The sequence below is a fragment of the Manacus candei genome, unplaced genomic scaffold (genome assembly GCF_025592945.1).
Source record: "Manacus candei isolate 608988 ecotype Guabito, Panama unplaced genomic scaffold, ASM2559294v1 h1tg000029l, whole genome shotgun sequence".
Classification (NCBI taxonomy): Eukaryota; Metazoa; Chordata; class Aves; order Passeriformes; family Pipridae; genus Manacus; species Manacus candei.
Genome location: NW_026138077.1, coordinates 2,586,787 through 2,601,592, shown reverse-complemented (window position 1 = coordinate 2,601,592; position 14,806 = coordinate 2,586,787). Strand labels below are relative to the sequence as shown.

Sequence of the window (14,806 nt, the reverse complement as noted above, 5' to 3'; positions counted from 1 at the left end):
AAGCTTTTGTCAGATAAGTTGGAGGGGATTAGCAAGTGAGCAATTAGTACATGCAGTTCACATCAACTACCACACCAATTAGCATCATAAATCAAACCAGCAACCCTCGGACTGAATCCTATTATGCAGCAAGAAAGATGTTCCAGTAAGGAAAATATTCCCAGAGAAGTAATGTCTTTTTGGAAGTCATGTAGGGCTCCTGCCCTCAGCTAAAATACCAATTTTAATGTGCATTAAGCAGTTATCAAGGTAGTTGTCTGCTGTAAATATTGGCCATCTGGCTGCCACTGTCACCCCCATACCAACCGACATCCCTACTTAAAGTTATTTTTCAAGGTAGGTCAACAGCCAGGTTCCTCCACCCATAAACTCACGTACTGATACACATCTCCATGCTCTTAAATGCTGACACCTCAGAGCAGTGAAGCATTTTTGAAGCTTAATTAATGCAGGTTAAAATTAGCCTCTTATTTTGCATGAGAAAAGCAATGAAATGGGACTAAATAAATGAGTCGCCTCAGGGTATAGGGATCGTTCTCCATGGCTTGTTTGGGCTCCTCCCTGCTTGCATTTACTCAGCTCCAAGGGTGAAACGAGGGATTCACGTTCAAAGAACTGAAAAGTGATAAAGGACAGTAGCAAAGCCCCTCGTGCACTCAGGCTGCACCACCGATCCTGCAGCCATAGATCCTGCGGCCATAGATCCTTGTGGGATTCAGAGCACACCAGCAGCACTGTCCACTTTTACAGTTTCATCATCCATCATTCGTGTCACCGCTCTGTGCAGGGGCTCAGAAGCTGGCCCAGGAAACCACAGAAATCTTTCAACCCCAAGCCTGAACAGCAATCCAAACCAAATTTGCTGAAGGAAAACTATTACTCAGCTTTATCCACAGCAGAAAGAAAATAATCCTATTAATTCTTTAGCGTGTATTGAAAATACTAACAAAGCTTTACTACAAAAGCATTTTTAAACTCTACTACATCATTGATTTTATGTTCATGACAGCAAAGGAACATTATTTTCCTTCACTGTCATTATTTATTAGCTTTGATAGTTGACAGTTGTACCCTTGGCAGTACAACCAATAACATCATCTGGCCAGACACAGAGATGGCACAATTCATAACAAAATGATTTGTAGCTGCTTTATCACAATTCTCACAATCAAATGCCCACATCTGTTAGGATTTTCCACGCTATCACTCTGGTTTTAGTGCTGAAGAGTGATCCAAACCAGAGATACAGAGCCCATCTTTCTCCCAGTCTCCACACCTGCTTTATAACCCAGCTCCCCCCGCAGCCACAGCAGTAGATATTGAGCCCTGTGTCTCTTTGGTGATCGTGCACTGCTCCCATCTCTGACTTTTGCTTAGTTCTTATCAGGTCAAATTTGTCATGTCCTGTCACCTCTACCTGATTATAAACATCTTCAAGTTCTACAGATGAGCTGTACAATGACCATATGTTTAACAGGACATCAGTATCAGTTATTATCTCCTCTCTCCTCATCACAAAGCACTTGGTCACTGAAGCAGAACTCATACCATTACATTAAGTTTACAAAAGACAGGACATCAATATTCAAACCTAAGAATCCAGTGGCAGCTGAACTGCTCCTTCTCACCATTCCAGCATTACTAAAGGCTTAGTTGCCAAGATCCTTTGCATCCTGCAGTCAGCTCAACTTCTTCAGGCAACACAGGTAAGTTGTTAAGCCTAGTCCATGGCAAGAAGTGCCATCAGTTCCTACTGCTATAGTTGGTTGTCTTCACTGCATTGGTGTTACAGCTGCCACTTGAAGGCTGATGGATGACCTGATTTTTGCCTCTGTGACATTAAAATTACTATCAAGCTTCAAGCCACCTCCAGGAATTTCCCTGAATGACTAACCCTGGCTGTAACAGTGTAGAAAGCAGGAGGAAAAAAGGGCCATTCCATCAACTTGCACCTGCTAACCCAGCTCAAAGCAGCAGATCTAAGCTGTAAAGCCACAATTGTTTCTATGCTTTGAGAAGACTCTTAGATCCTTTCCATCGTGGAGTTACGGAGCTCCAACATTTCGCTCACTAAGGATCTGCGCAAGTATATTTAAGATTCTTTCCTGGACCTGGAGATGTATTTCAATGTTGTGTTTTTCACAGCCTCAGATATTTCAACCTCTTCCCACACTTCCTCAGTTAAGGAGAGTTTCCCTGAGTTTGCCTGGTATCTCTGAGGAAATTCACTGCTGGATGAAAAATGGCAGCTATCAAAACACTGATCATTTGCAGCAAGGTCACCTTCCTGAACCACAGAATATCTTGAGCTGGAAGGGACCATCCAGTCCAACTCCTGGTCCTGCCCAGGACACCCCAACAATCCCACCCTGTCCCTGAGGGTGTTGTCCAAACCCTCCTGGAGCTCTGGCAGCCTTGGGGCCATGACCAAACCCTGGGGAGCCTGGTCAGTGCCAACCACCCTCTGGGGGAAGAACCTTTCCATGCTACCTGGCCTAACCCTGCCCTGGCACAGCTCCGTGCTGTCAGAGAAGCTGTAACAAAAGGTTCCATGGATCCTGGGGTAAAAAAAAAAAAAATAAAAAAGGGAGATATATAACATCTCTTCAACATGCACAGGGAAACTTTCAAGTCCAAAACCAGATTACTCTAAGCGGGCACAAAATTCCCCATCTGTCCACACACTGGCCATCCCCACTCCATCCTTTGGGTACACACGTAGCAATGAGGGTATCTTCAGTTCATCGACTTCATTATCCCAGCAAAGCAGGTTTGATCAGAGATGCCTGTTATCTATTCCAGGCCTCAAGGCTTGCACTCCACCTACCTCTGACTCCATGGAGAGGGAACAGGCTCTGACAGCACAAAATACAGAAGCATATTGATGATTCTATATTCTGTGTACAAATTATCTTTCAAAAATGAAACATTTCATAAGATGCATAAATATGCAAAGCCAGTTATTCAGACAGGCAGCTGCAGTCTAACACCTAATCCATCATCCTGCTACGCTTGCTTTCCATGTTCCTACAAATTCCCACACCAGCCACCTCCTCGTGGAAGGTCCTGGGACACCTGTCCTGGGTGTTGGACCAAGTGCTGCAGAAAGCTCCTGGTTCCCAAGGCGTTAACTCGGGCACACCAGCACTTCCCAGGTTAATGGGATCCATTTACCCCAGTGCTGCCTGGGCACCCGCCTACCAGGCTTTCAGCATATTTCCTCTGGAGAGCACAGTTGCTGCGATACCTAAAAGACAGGATTCCTGGCTGCTCTCCTGAGCACAGGAAGCTGGAACTGGTAAGATAATGGATATCTCACATTGGAACCCACTGTATCTGTGTAACAAAGCAGTGATGCTATAAAACCCTGCACCAGTGACTGCTGGCTGTGTCTGTGCTCTTCTGGCTATGTCACTGAAAAATACAGTTGCAAAGTATAGAAACAGTGGCATAAATTAATAGAAGATTTACTAACAGGAAGAACTTCACCTGCAGCTTTAGTTTAATAGAAAATGTAAGCATTACCGAGTTCAAGTCAAGGCTTCAAGTTAAATTGTGTTTGGTCTAGGCTATGAACAGGTCTTCAATTCCCTTACAAATAACAACAACAACAAAGAAATCAAATATTTAATTTAAGCTTCTCACGGACAAACACAAACAAAGCAATACAGCTAAAGCTACACATTCAATTCCAGTGTTCTCCAAAGGCCCTTTGCTTGCCTGGATCTTTCTTCACATAGAAGGGGAAATTACCAAACAAAATAGCAGTCTAAATATAACGTTTACATTCTTTATCCAAATATGTAAACTAATGAAGTTACTAGAGGAGACACTGAATTTACACATTTCACACACATCAACCCTGTGGTTTTAGTACTTGCTTCCTGAAGTGGTTAAATGAAGCTTCTTTAAGCAATAAAAAAGTGAAAGAACAAGTCATTCCCTGGCTTAGAAATGCACTGCCATCTTAACAGCCTTTCATCTGTACCATTACACAGGTTCCAAATATATTAGTCAGAACCCTGAAATGGCATTAATGAGGTTGAATGTGCACATACTGATTAAGTAACACATCTGCTTCCATCCACTTAAAAAAAAAAAAAAGATATTAAATACTTCCAGAGGGCTTTGGAACTGCCAGCTGCCCACAATGGACTCGCTACCAACAAGGAAACCTGACAGTCTCGCAGTTTCCACCTTGAAATTAGGAATTTAAGACAAACTTTCTAAGAAATCATAGACAGCACCGTTACCTGATTGCTAACGTGTGTCACGAGATTCATGCAGCATTTATAACCTTATCACTATTGCAACAGAAGCACAAATTAATTGCAAACAACTCCGGATCAAAAGCTCTGTCCAGAGGACTAAGAAGTAGTTGAAAAGTCTCCCCTCACAGACATAAGAGAATCTCAAGTTCAAACCACTCTCGTTTTGACTCTGTTGGGCTCTCTCAACTACGCCTGTGTCTCTCCTGTCCTGGGGAGCCCAGGGCTGCACAGAGCACTTCGGGTGCCCCCACCAGTGCCAGGGAGGAATTTAGACTTCAGAAAGAGAAACAAAACCAGAACAAAAAAATCTACACCCTGTCAAGGCCAGGCACAGGGGGAGGAACCTAGGCCAAGCTGCTCTCCCAGAGAGGTACAACTGGGATGCTCCCAGTACCACCACACCACTCCCAAACCAAACTGAGACTTCAAGACAGTGCTCCAGTGCTTGGGATCTTGGCCCTTCACCCTCTGTTCTCCTGGCTCGGGCAGGGCACCTGCTCACCCTCCCCATGGTGCTCCATGAGTACCTCTCTCTCTCCACACATAGATGACACCCAGGAAACTGTATTTAAGTCCTGAGGGTACAGAAATCACAAAAGTCTGTACATCCAACATCAGCAGCATCTCCACTTGTCCATATCTGGCACTGTCTGTGCTCAACTATTTCATGGTGTGAGGACCAGTAATACAAAAGAGAAGTTGAGCCACAGCTGCCCTCCAGCACAGGTGACATGAAGTACAAACAGTGCTTGGAGGCAGTCAAGGACAAAAACTAATAACAGAAGACAAATCTCTTACTCCCACAGACGTCAGGATTACCAAAACTATTTAATACAATGCTTTCTCTCTCAGGACAGAAAACTTTATCCACTGCAGATTACTAAGCAATCATTTCAGATTTGTTCCACAAGCGATGGAAAGCCGTGTGTACGAAGGTCACGAAGGAAACCCTTCACACAAAAACTAACAACTGCAGAAAGGGAGGTCTGAAATGCACTGTCAGCAAAAGGTCACACAGTTGAGATGCAACTGAGTTCTGAGATTTTTTGTAGCTTACATTACCTTTTCTTCAAAGACTTGCCAAAAATATCAGCACTGCCATTCACCTTGCTTATTGGTAAGGAAAAATCCAGCTCCCAGTGGTGATGCAGTGGAGAATGGAGTATTTCTGAGGTCTGGGGAGAAGCTGTTCAACTGCCTGGCATTACTCCAAACCCCTATCATTAGCCAAAATAAAAGTGTGTGGGTTTTTTTTATTTCACTTACAAGCATCCTGGAGCCTGACAATTATAAGTTCATCCCTTAAATATGAGCCATTAATGACATATCTCACATTCCCATATCAGTTTTCACAACATGATCCAAGACACAAATCTCTTCCTTCAGGTGGCAAGTTGAGACTGAGACCATGTCTACCTCCAGTGCTGGATAATATGCCTAACTGGAAAATAGGTCTTGTGAAGACACTCGGCTCGAGCACCGCTGTCACCTTCCAGAAGCCACAACTGCCACTTTGTACTTAGCTCAGGACAACACACAACAGGAACACAGCAACCCATGTTCCAAAGTGTTTCCTTCTCCCAAGTGCCTGAGCTGAGCCAAAGCAAATCCAGTGGTCGATCCACTGGATTGCCAAGTGCCCCCTCTTCCTAGGGAGTAAGACTCGTTTGCCAGTTGGAGGAGAAGCCAGAGCAGTGGTGTGTATACACAGCAGCCCGGGCTCTGAGATCAGCATTGCTGCTTTCAGCTAATCCCCCAAAGCAAACCCGGCACGCTCCCTGGAAAACCTAAAGCCTCACAACACAGTTGTTCCAACAACATCAGCTGATCCACAGCAGGTCTCCTTCTTTGCCTGGGGGAATTAGAAGTTCTCCTCAGAAGTTAAGGGCTCAAGGCTTTCCTCTTGAGCTGCACCTCTCATGCGCTCGCTCAAAAGCATCTGATACTTTATCCTGCAGCTTTTGCAGAAATAGCAACAAAACACATAAGTTAAAGCCAGAAAGCACAGTCACTTCAACTTGGGGTAAGATAAAAGTAAGAAGACACAACTATCAAACCTAACTTTTAGTTTAATGTGCAAGAACAGTTAATCTCAAGCATTTGAGTCTTGGTGCTTATTAACACACTGAAGTCCGTGACCTTCCAGGTTAAAAGGAAATGTCTTTCCATTTTGATATTAGCCACTGATGCTCCAGGAATGTGGCCAAATTCCCTATGCCTGAATCACACAAATTTAATCCCCCAGCAAACCAACATAAAAACAAACAAACAAACAAACAAAGCATATTCTCATGTTCTGTTGTGCTCTTCCCAAAATCTGAAACAAGAGGGATGTTTGGAGAATCACTTTGTACCTTCTGCCATTTTCTCCCACCCACTCACTCCCCCAGTGCACCTTTGCACTGCCCTGAGCAATACCTTCCAAATGTACAATCTCTTATTTTCCCTAAGACTTAGATTATTTCTTGAGTCCCACTTAATAATCATTATTTCAAAATTCAAACTACCATTTATGACACCCTTTTTTATTAATAGAAAAACAAGCACAAAAATCACAAAATGCACACAGCAACTCACAACCCCATGATGTCTGGTAGGGGATTTGTACCAATTAAAGCAACAACCTCCCCTTAAATTAATAAATAAATACATACAATCGGATTTCCTCGTCATTTAGAGAGGGGGAATAAAAAAGGACCCACAGATACTACAGGAAACACCTTCAAATTGCTCACAAGGCAAAATGAAGCCAGTATCTTAAGTCTGATTGTTTAAACTTTGTTTTACTGACAGAGAATCCAAGATATTTCCCATGTTGATGGGCTTGCCACTGTGGAGGACAGCAAACTACTTCAGATGCTCAACACCTGCTGCACCAGCACGCTTGCAATAAGTATATTAGTATGTGTTTTTATAGACTGTTAATAATGCTGATGTCATCTTGGCTAAAGTGTTTTAAAATCCTTTCATGAAGGACGAAAAAATTAAATTTTTCACCATTTTTTCTTGGTCTCCCATCATTCTTAAAGTTTCATAACAATACAGTGCTGGTCTCAGCCTGGATGACAGAATCTGGAACTGACTTCCTCAGCTTTTACCTCCCCTTACAGACCATCACACCTGGAAACCCCAAGATACTTTCAGCAACTTAAAAACCACTGAAAGCAATTCTTATTTTCCACTCCCTGTTCCTAAGCACACAACACACTTGATATAAGCAATGTTTCATGCTGATGAAGTACTGATGTTGTGAACTACAGACCATGTGAAGGCAGATTTTACTGCAGTTAAGGCTGCACAACAGACTAATAATATTAGTTACTCTGTTCTAAAACCAATATAACAGTCTAAATAACAGCATATAAAACTGCTTGGCTACTTAGTATGAATTTCATACAAAAAATACAGCACAGAAGTATATGCTTTTAAACTGCTGACTTTGCAACTCTGACAGGCAAGAACCTGAAAGTAACTGATTTTTAGCATTTTTATCCACTGAGGAAAAACTAATGAAGTGAAATATCACCCAGAACTGTTTCACCCAGTACCACAGGAAAATTAGAAGAATACAAGGCAAGCAACCTCTGTGCAATAAATATCGACATGTCAATTTAAGACCCAATTTGGCAGTTGCTCTCTTCAGATTAGACAGAACTCGTGTACTTGAATATAAAGAACTGCTGCTGCTGCTGAAAGGGGAGTTTTAATTTCACATTATTTTAATATTCATTGGTCCAGCAAGGGTGTCCAGACACTGCTATAGCAGAATTCCAAACCCAAAGAGGGTTTTCCTGGCCATTAAAATCCAAAGTGCTGGGAAGAGAGTGCCACTCTACACTGGAAAGAAAATTCTGAGAAGCAGTAATAGCATCTCTCCTTCACTGAAAGAGTCCCAAATTGCTTTAGATTCCAAACATGTTCTTCTCCAGAGCTGTCAAACCTCTCCTGAGCAGGAGAGCTAAATGTGAGCTGTTCAAGGAGCACGTGTTGGTTGGAGTTTGGGTTTTAAGCACCCTGAACTAACAAGACTACATTCTGTTCTTTGCAGGGCACAGCTCTCCTTGTGCTGGAAGGAGCTATTTCAGCAAAAACTTACTCCACATTTTCTCACACCAGCCACACACCAACCACACCGTGATTCCTCCCTGCCAGGGAACCTAAAGTACCTTGAGTCCAAGAGGTTTTGTGATTTGGGGAGAATCAGAACAACACTAAATTCTTTGAAGCAAAACTGGAATGCAACCACTGCTAAGCAAATGTCTGTTTTCACTACACAGCACTACCACACAGATTTAAAAGCTGCCATCAGTGAGAAACAGTTGGATAAAGGAGGTTTATCAAAAATACAACCTGGTGGAGTTATAATCTAAAGGAGTGAGGAGCTGTTGCTTTTACTACATGCAGTTTTTATTATTTAAGAGCTAGCTGAAGAGCCCTCAGAACAGAAAAGACATAACATATACTCCTTTTCTAGATAAATCTTTGCCATCAATCAAAGCTCCTTCTGCTCTCACGACTCAGTGTCCAATGTAAGGTAGACAGTAAATTGTCTGTGAAGATTTTACTCATCAGCTCTGCTTTTGAAACATTTGCAGGCTGCTATTTTGGTTTTCAAGTCTTCGTGATTGATAAATGAGCTGAGCCACAGTTAGGTAACAGAAATCATCACTACATGAAAAGACTAACACAAGTCACATGCTAAGGAGATAACTACATACAGTGCTTCACATCCTCATCCCACTGCCACACAAACCTGGCACATCACTACAGCCCAAGCATCTTATTCAAGAAACATATTTTTACCACATGGACATGTATTAATTACCACTTTAAAAAATGTCCTGCTGAAGGCATCATCTATCCTGCAGAAATCCAAACACTAGCAGCACAGAGACAGGTACAGTGCCCGTGCCACAATATATATTCATAAGTTTTTATCTCTTTAGAAGAAGGGAGAAAAGGCAAAGCACTCTCCCAAACCCCACAAAGCCGACAGCCACACACCATAATTCCAGTAGGGACTACTCAAACAGAGAACATGCACAAATCTCTACCCCACACTTGATCAGATGTGGATGCTTAGCTGGGGACTGTGTTCTTTAATAAGTGACAGGCACTGCCAGCCTCAGTGACTCGCCACAAACACACTGAACCCAAAACGTTACCAGCAATAAACATGCTGTCTGTCTATTCAAGCTGCATTGCTCAAGAGGCACACAAACAAATCTTTCAAGTAAACATCTCCACAGCAGCTTTTCCATCAGGGCTTTTTGATTACGTATAATTTAAGGACCAGCCAGGCCACCAACGCAAGATGGTTTAGGCAGCTGTTTCAGCTGCTGTACCTCGTACTCTGCTGCCCTGAACCCCTTCCAAAACAGCAGCAGGATATTCCGATTGGGAAGGCACACGATGTGAACCTCAGCGAGTTATCATGCAAAATAACTCTGAAATTTCTCCTTAAAGCACATGTTCTTGGTCAATACTGTTTGCCCTTTTTAACTGCACCGACAGTTAAGGATAAATATCTGCAGACTCCCCTACACGGATGATTTTTTCCCTCGTTTTGCACATCCTAAGCTGTTCAAGCCTCCGTGGTGCTCCTGCGGGGATAGATGCTCATAAATCCAAGCTCACAGGCTGTTATCTCCATCTTGCCTCCCGAGCTGTTTTTACACCACTGCACACACCGCCAGGGCTCTGTAACCCAGCTGCACGTCGTGTTTACCCACCGCACACCCCTGAGCCACAACCCACGCCGTCTCCATCACATGCCGCAGGGAGCACCGAGGAGCACTGACTTTCCCCGAGCCCCCCCGCAGGCAAAGCCAGCATCGTCCCTCTCTCTCTCTCCCTGTGCCCCGGCCCGGAGCAGCCCAATGCTCTCCCGCACGGCGGCAGCGGGCAAGTACCAACACAACTCCTGCATCCCGCAAAGCCCAGCCCAGGGGCCACGCCGGGCATTCAGCGCCGGGGAAACGACGGGCACCAAGCTCAAACAGCCCCCCGGGCCCCGAAAAACCCGCGGGGGGTGGAGGAAGGGCGGGTGGCCCCGAGCGGGGGCTGCTCCCGACGAGGGGGCTGGGGGAGAGAGCAGAGCCACGGCCCGGGGGGCTTGGAGGGGAACAGAACCACGGGCTGGGAAGGGTTTGGGAGGGGAACAGAACCACGGGCTGGGAAGGGTTTGGGGGGACACAGAACCACGGGCTGGGAAGGGTTTGGGAGGGGAACAGAACCACGGGCTGGGAAGGGTTTGGGAGGGGAACAGAACCACGGGCTGGGAAGGGTTTGGGAGGGGAACAGAACCACGGGCTGGGAAGGGTTTGGGAGGGGAACAGAACCACGGGCTGGGAAGGGTTTGGGAGGGGAACAGAACCACGGGCTGGGAAGGGTTTGGGAGGGGAACAGAACCACGGGCTGGGAAGGGTTTGGGGGGACACAGAACCACGGGCTGGGAAGGGTTTGGGAGGGGAACAGAACCACGGGCTGGGAAGGGTTTGGGAGGGGAACAGAACCACGGGCTGGGAAGGGTTTGGGGGGACACAAAACCACGAGCTGGGAAGGGTTTGGGGGACACAGAACCACGGGCTGGGGGAGGTTTAGAGGGGTGCAGGGACATGTGCTGGGAGAGGTTTTGGGGAAAAACAGAACCATGGTCTGGGAAGAAGCAGGGACATAGTGAGGAAGATGGGGGGGGAGTAGAGCCTTGGGCTAGCGGAGGTTTGGGGGGGTTGCAGGGTCACGGGCTGAGGGAGGTTTTGGGGGGCCGGAGGGCCATGGGGCTGGGGAACGTTTGGGGGGGAGCAGGGACATGGGGCTGGGGGGAGGCTTTGGAGGTAACAGAACCAGGGGCTGTTTGGGGAGCTTTGGGGGAACAGAACCACGGGCTGGGGGAGGTTTGGGGGGAACAGAACCACAGGCTGGGGGATGTTTGGGGGGAACAGAACCACAGGCTGGGGGAGCTTTGGGGGGAACAGAACCACAGGCTGGGGGAGCTTTGGGGGGAACAGAACCACAGGCTGGGGGAGCTTCGGGGGGAACAGAACCACAGGCTGGGGGAGCTTCGGGGGGAACAGAACCACAGGCTGGGGGAGCTTTGGGGGGAACAGAACCACAGGCTGGGGGAGCTTTGGGGGGAACAGACCCACAGGCTGGGGGAGCTTTGGGGGGAACAGACCCACAGGCTGGGGGAGCTTTGGGGGGAACAGAACCACAGGCTGGGGGAGGTTTGGAGGAACAGAACCAAAGGCTGGGGGAGTTTGGAAGGGCACAGCGCACCCCCCGCCGCTCGACCCCGTCCCCGGCGCGTCTCACCTTCGATGGCGATGACATGCTCGCGGATCTGGTTCTGCAGCACGGGCTCCTCCACGCGCTCCAGCAGCTCGTAGATGGAGTAGATGTTGGGGTGCACGGACTCGAAGCGCTGGATCTCGGCGCGGATGGCGGCCGAGTTCGCCAGCTGCTGCTGGTAGTTCATGGCGCGGCCGCCGCGGCCCCTCCGCGGCCGGGGGCGAGCCCGGACCCCCCCGCCCCGGCGGCCCGGCCTCGCCGCCCGCTGTCACTGCCCGGCGGGGCGGGGCACGGCCGCCCCCCGCCCCATGGACGGAGCGAGGACGCGCTCTCGGACCCGCGCCCGCTCCAGCTCCGGCCGCCGCCTCCTCAGCACCCCGCGGCTCCCTGCCCTGTCCCTGTCCCTGTCCCTGTCCCTGTCCCTGTCCCGGTGCCGGTGCCGGTGCCGGTGCCGGTCCCGCTCCCCCCCGCCCGGCCGGGCCCCCCCTCCGCCTCGCGCCCCCCGCGCGCTCGCCCCGCGTCCTTCCCCGCTCGCCCCGCTCCACGCTCGCGCGGGCCACGCCCCCCGCCACCGCCGGATGACGTCACCGCGCAGGGCCCGCGGCACGCCGGGAAATGTAGTCCCGGAGAGGAGCAGGGCGGCGGGGGGGGGACACCGGCCCCGCCCCGGGGAACCCCAGGGGACGGCAGGACCTTCTTAAACAGAAACAAAACAAAGCCGTTCGGATTTTTTTAATACGGACCAATGAATTTGATAATCACGGAATCCCAGAATGGTTTGGGTTGGGAGGGACCTGAAAGCCCTTGTCGTTCCACCCCCTGCCATGGGCAGGGACACCTTCCACTGGACCAGGTTGCTCCAAGCCCCGTCCAACCTGGCCTTGGACACTTCCAGGGATTCCAGGGGCAGCCACAGCTTCTCTGGGCAACCTGTGCCAGGGCTCCCCCACCCTCACAGCCAGGAATTCCTTCCCAATATCCCATCTAAATCTACCCTCCTTCAGCTTAAAGCCATCCCCCCTGTCCTGTCATGATGCCCAATTGCATTAAGTTTCCAAAAAGCTTTACTACCCCTTCTGTCATTCCCATGATTCCCAAGACTTAAGAAAAAGATTACTCAAAATGATGAAATATTTTAAAACCCTGAAAATGTAGTTACAGGTAATATCAAATAAACAACTGCACTGAGAAAGGAGCATCTGAATCTAACCCCTCAGGGTCCCAAAGTGCACTATCCATCCCTGGAAGTGTCCAAGGCCAGGTTGGACAGGGCTCTGAGCAACCTGGGACAGTGGGAGGTGTCCCTGCCCATGGCAGGGGGGTTGGAATTGCCTGATCTTTGAGGTCCCTTCCAACACAAACCACGCTGCAATTCCATGAATTGTCAGAAATACCTCGTTTATCTCGTGGTGTAACGAAGCACTTTTGTCATTGCACGAGCCAGGGCTGATGTATCCTTTGCAAGCCAGCTATGCACAGAGTCAGGCACTGACCTCCATTAACCCATCTTTAGGATCGATATTTTATGGATTTAACCTCCCAAGCTGTAAAACGTGGAGCAAACTTCGATATAGCAAACAGCATAGCAACAGCTTGATCCAAGACAGCCTCAGGAAAACTGCATCCACCCATTCTACTGACAAATAGCACAGCAAGGAATGCAATACTTTCAATAATTTCCCCCCCCAGTTGGATATCCCTAACTGGATATAGAGCTCTGGCCTGACAGGGCTGACAACCAACTACGCTCCTTTCTCAGGGCAGTTGTTTATTTGATGTTACCTTAAATATGTTTTTGTGGGTTTAAAATATTTTATCATTTTGAGTACTTTTTCTTGAGTCTTGGCTACTTGGGAATGATTGGAAGGACAGAAGGGGTAGTAAAGCTTTTTGGAAACTTAATGCAATTGGGCATCATGACAGGACAGGGGGGATGGCTTTAAGCTGAAGGAGGGGAGATTTAGATGGGATATTGGGAAGGAATTCCTGGCTGTGAGGGTGGGGAGGCCCTGGCACAGGTTGCCCAGAGAAGCTGTGGCTGCTCCTGGATCCCTGGAAGTGTCCAAGGCCAGGTTGGACGGGGCTTGGAGCAACCTGGGCTAGTGGAAGGTGTCCCTGCCCATGGCAGGGGGTGGAATGAGATGGGCTTTTAGGTCCCTCCCAACCCAAACCATTCTGGGATTCCGTGATTATCAAATTCATTGATCTGTATTAAAAAATCCGAACGGCTTTGTTTTGTTTCTGTTTAAGAAGGTCTGGGAATGCGAGTGATGCCATCATGTGATCTCCAGGGTGGAAACAGCTGCTCTGCTGCTATAACTGGTAACTGTGACTGAACCTAAACAGCTTGGTGGGGAGAGGAAGAACGGGAGTATCATGAAAAACACTGCTTGACTGTGCCATGAGCAACAGCACTTGGTGTCTCTTGCTCCCTGGCTCATCTGCTGATGCTCTGTTCCAGGTCTTCCTTGCAAGCCCATGGTGACCCGACAGAGCTGAATGGAGGCTGCAGGCACGTCCCTCAGTTAAATGGCTGTGGTTCTGTGTCCACTGGTCACCTCCAGGGAATTATGTCATGTGTTCCATGGGCCATTATGCCTGAGGGAAGCAGCCTCTGCCAGTGTATGCAATACACAGTGACTCGTACCTGATATTTAAATAGTCCCAGTGACACTCAGACATTAAGCTTCTCCCTGGAAGTGTCCAAGGCCAGGCTGGACAGGGCTTGGAACAACCTGGGCTAGGGGAAGGTGTCCCTGCTCCTGGCAGGGGAACAGAGCAGAGGGGAAGGAGGACACGACACAGTATCTTGTCACCACAAGCCCAGGGCGTCAGCAGTGTGGGGTGGCCTCAGGGGAGACTTCCCCTTACAGGGGGGAGAGCTGCAACCAGCTAAAGTGGAGCTGATTGTTTCAGGTACCAAAGGGAGCTTATTTTCCCCTAGATAATCACTGCAAACCTTCCCATTCTGATCATCAGACAGGGAAGTGTTTAATTCCAGCTGAGGGACTGAAGCTTCCTCAGTGCTGGACCCTGTCTTCTGCAAGAGTTGTCTTCTGCTCATTCGAACAGTTCAGGGTGACATGGTCATAGACACCTGTGTCTTCTTCCCTCTTCCTTCCCATCAGGAATTGGTATAATTTGTATTAGCTTTCTCATTTTTAATTTCTAATTCTGGTAGGAAACTCTTGAGTGGATAAAGGAAAAAAATAGCAGGAATAATATAGTCCCTGCTTCCACTAGCA

The 14,806-nt window shown here is 48.0% G+C and overlaps 2 protein-coding genes across 11 annotated transcripts in view; one reads left to right on the top strand and one right to left on the bottom strand.

Moving 5' to 3' along the window:
* The window catches only part of LOC127472607 (arf-GAP with GTPase, ANK repeat and PH domain-containing protein 1), a 314,949-nt gene extending 303,045 nt beyond the window's left edge, over window positions 1–11,904 (bottom strand). The window contains exon 1 of one of the 2 annotated variants that reach the window (XM_051791074.1): window positions 11,586–11,904. In XM_051791074.1, the coding sequence (XP_051647034.1) occupies window positions 11,586–11,748 (163 nt within the window). In that variant the 5' untranslated portion in view covers window positions 11,749–11,904. The remainder of the gene's footprint in view (window positions 1–11,585) is intronic. The other variant, XM_051791078.1, reaches the window with a different exon arrangement.
* On the top strand, window positions 9,348–11,576 carry LOC127472615 (spidroin-1-like). 9 transcript variants are annotated; one of them, XM_051791122.1, is made up of 5 exons: window positions 9,348–10,418; window positions 10,453–10,662; window positions 10,697–10,801; window positions 10,835–11,167; window positions 11,234–11,576. In XM_051791122.1, exons 1-4 carry the CDS (start codon window positions 9,887–9,889, stop codon window positions 10,948–10,950), a joined length of 963 nt encoding a protein of 320 aa, XP_051647082.1. In that variant the 5' UTR covers window positions 9,348–9,886; the 3' UTR covers window positions 10,951–11,167; window positions 11,234–11,576. The 9 variants fall into 9 exon arrangements, with proteins under 9 accessions (XP_051647082.1, XP_051647084.1, XP_051647080.1 ...); XM_051791124.1 differs by having other exon boundaries at window positions 10,453–10,731; XM_051791120.1 differs by having other exon boundaries at window positions 10,453–10,797; window positions 10,865–11,167.
* Window positions 11,905–14,806: the final 2,902 nt, after the last annotated feature.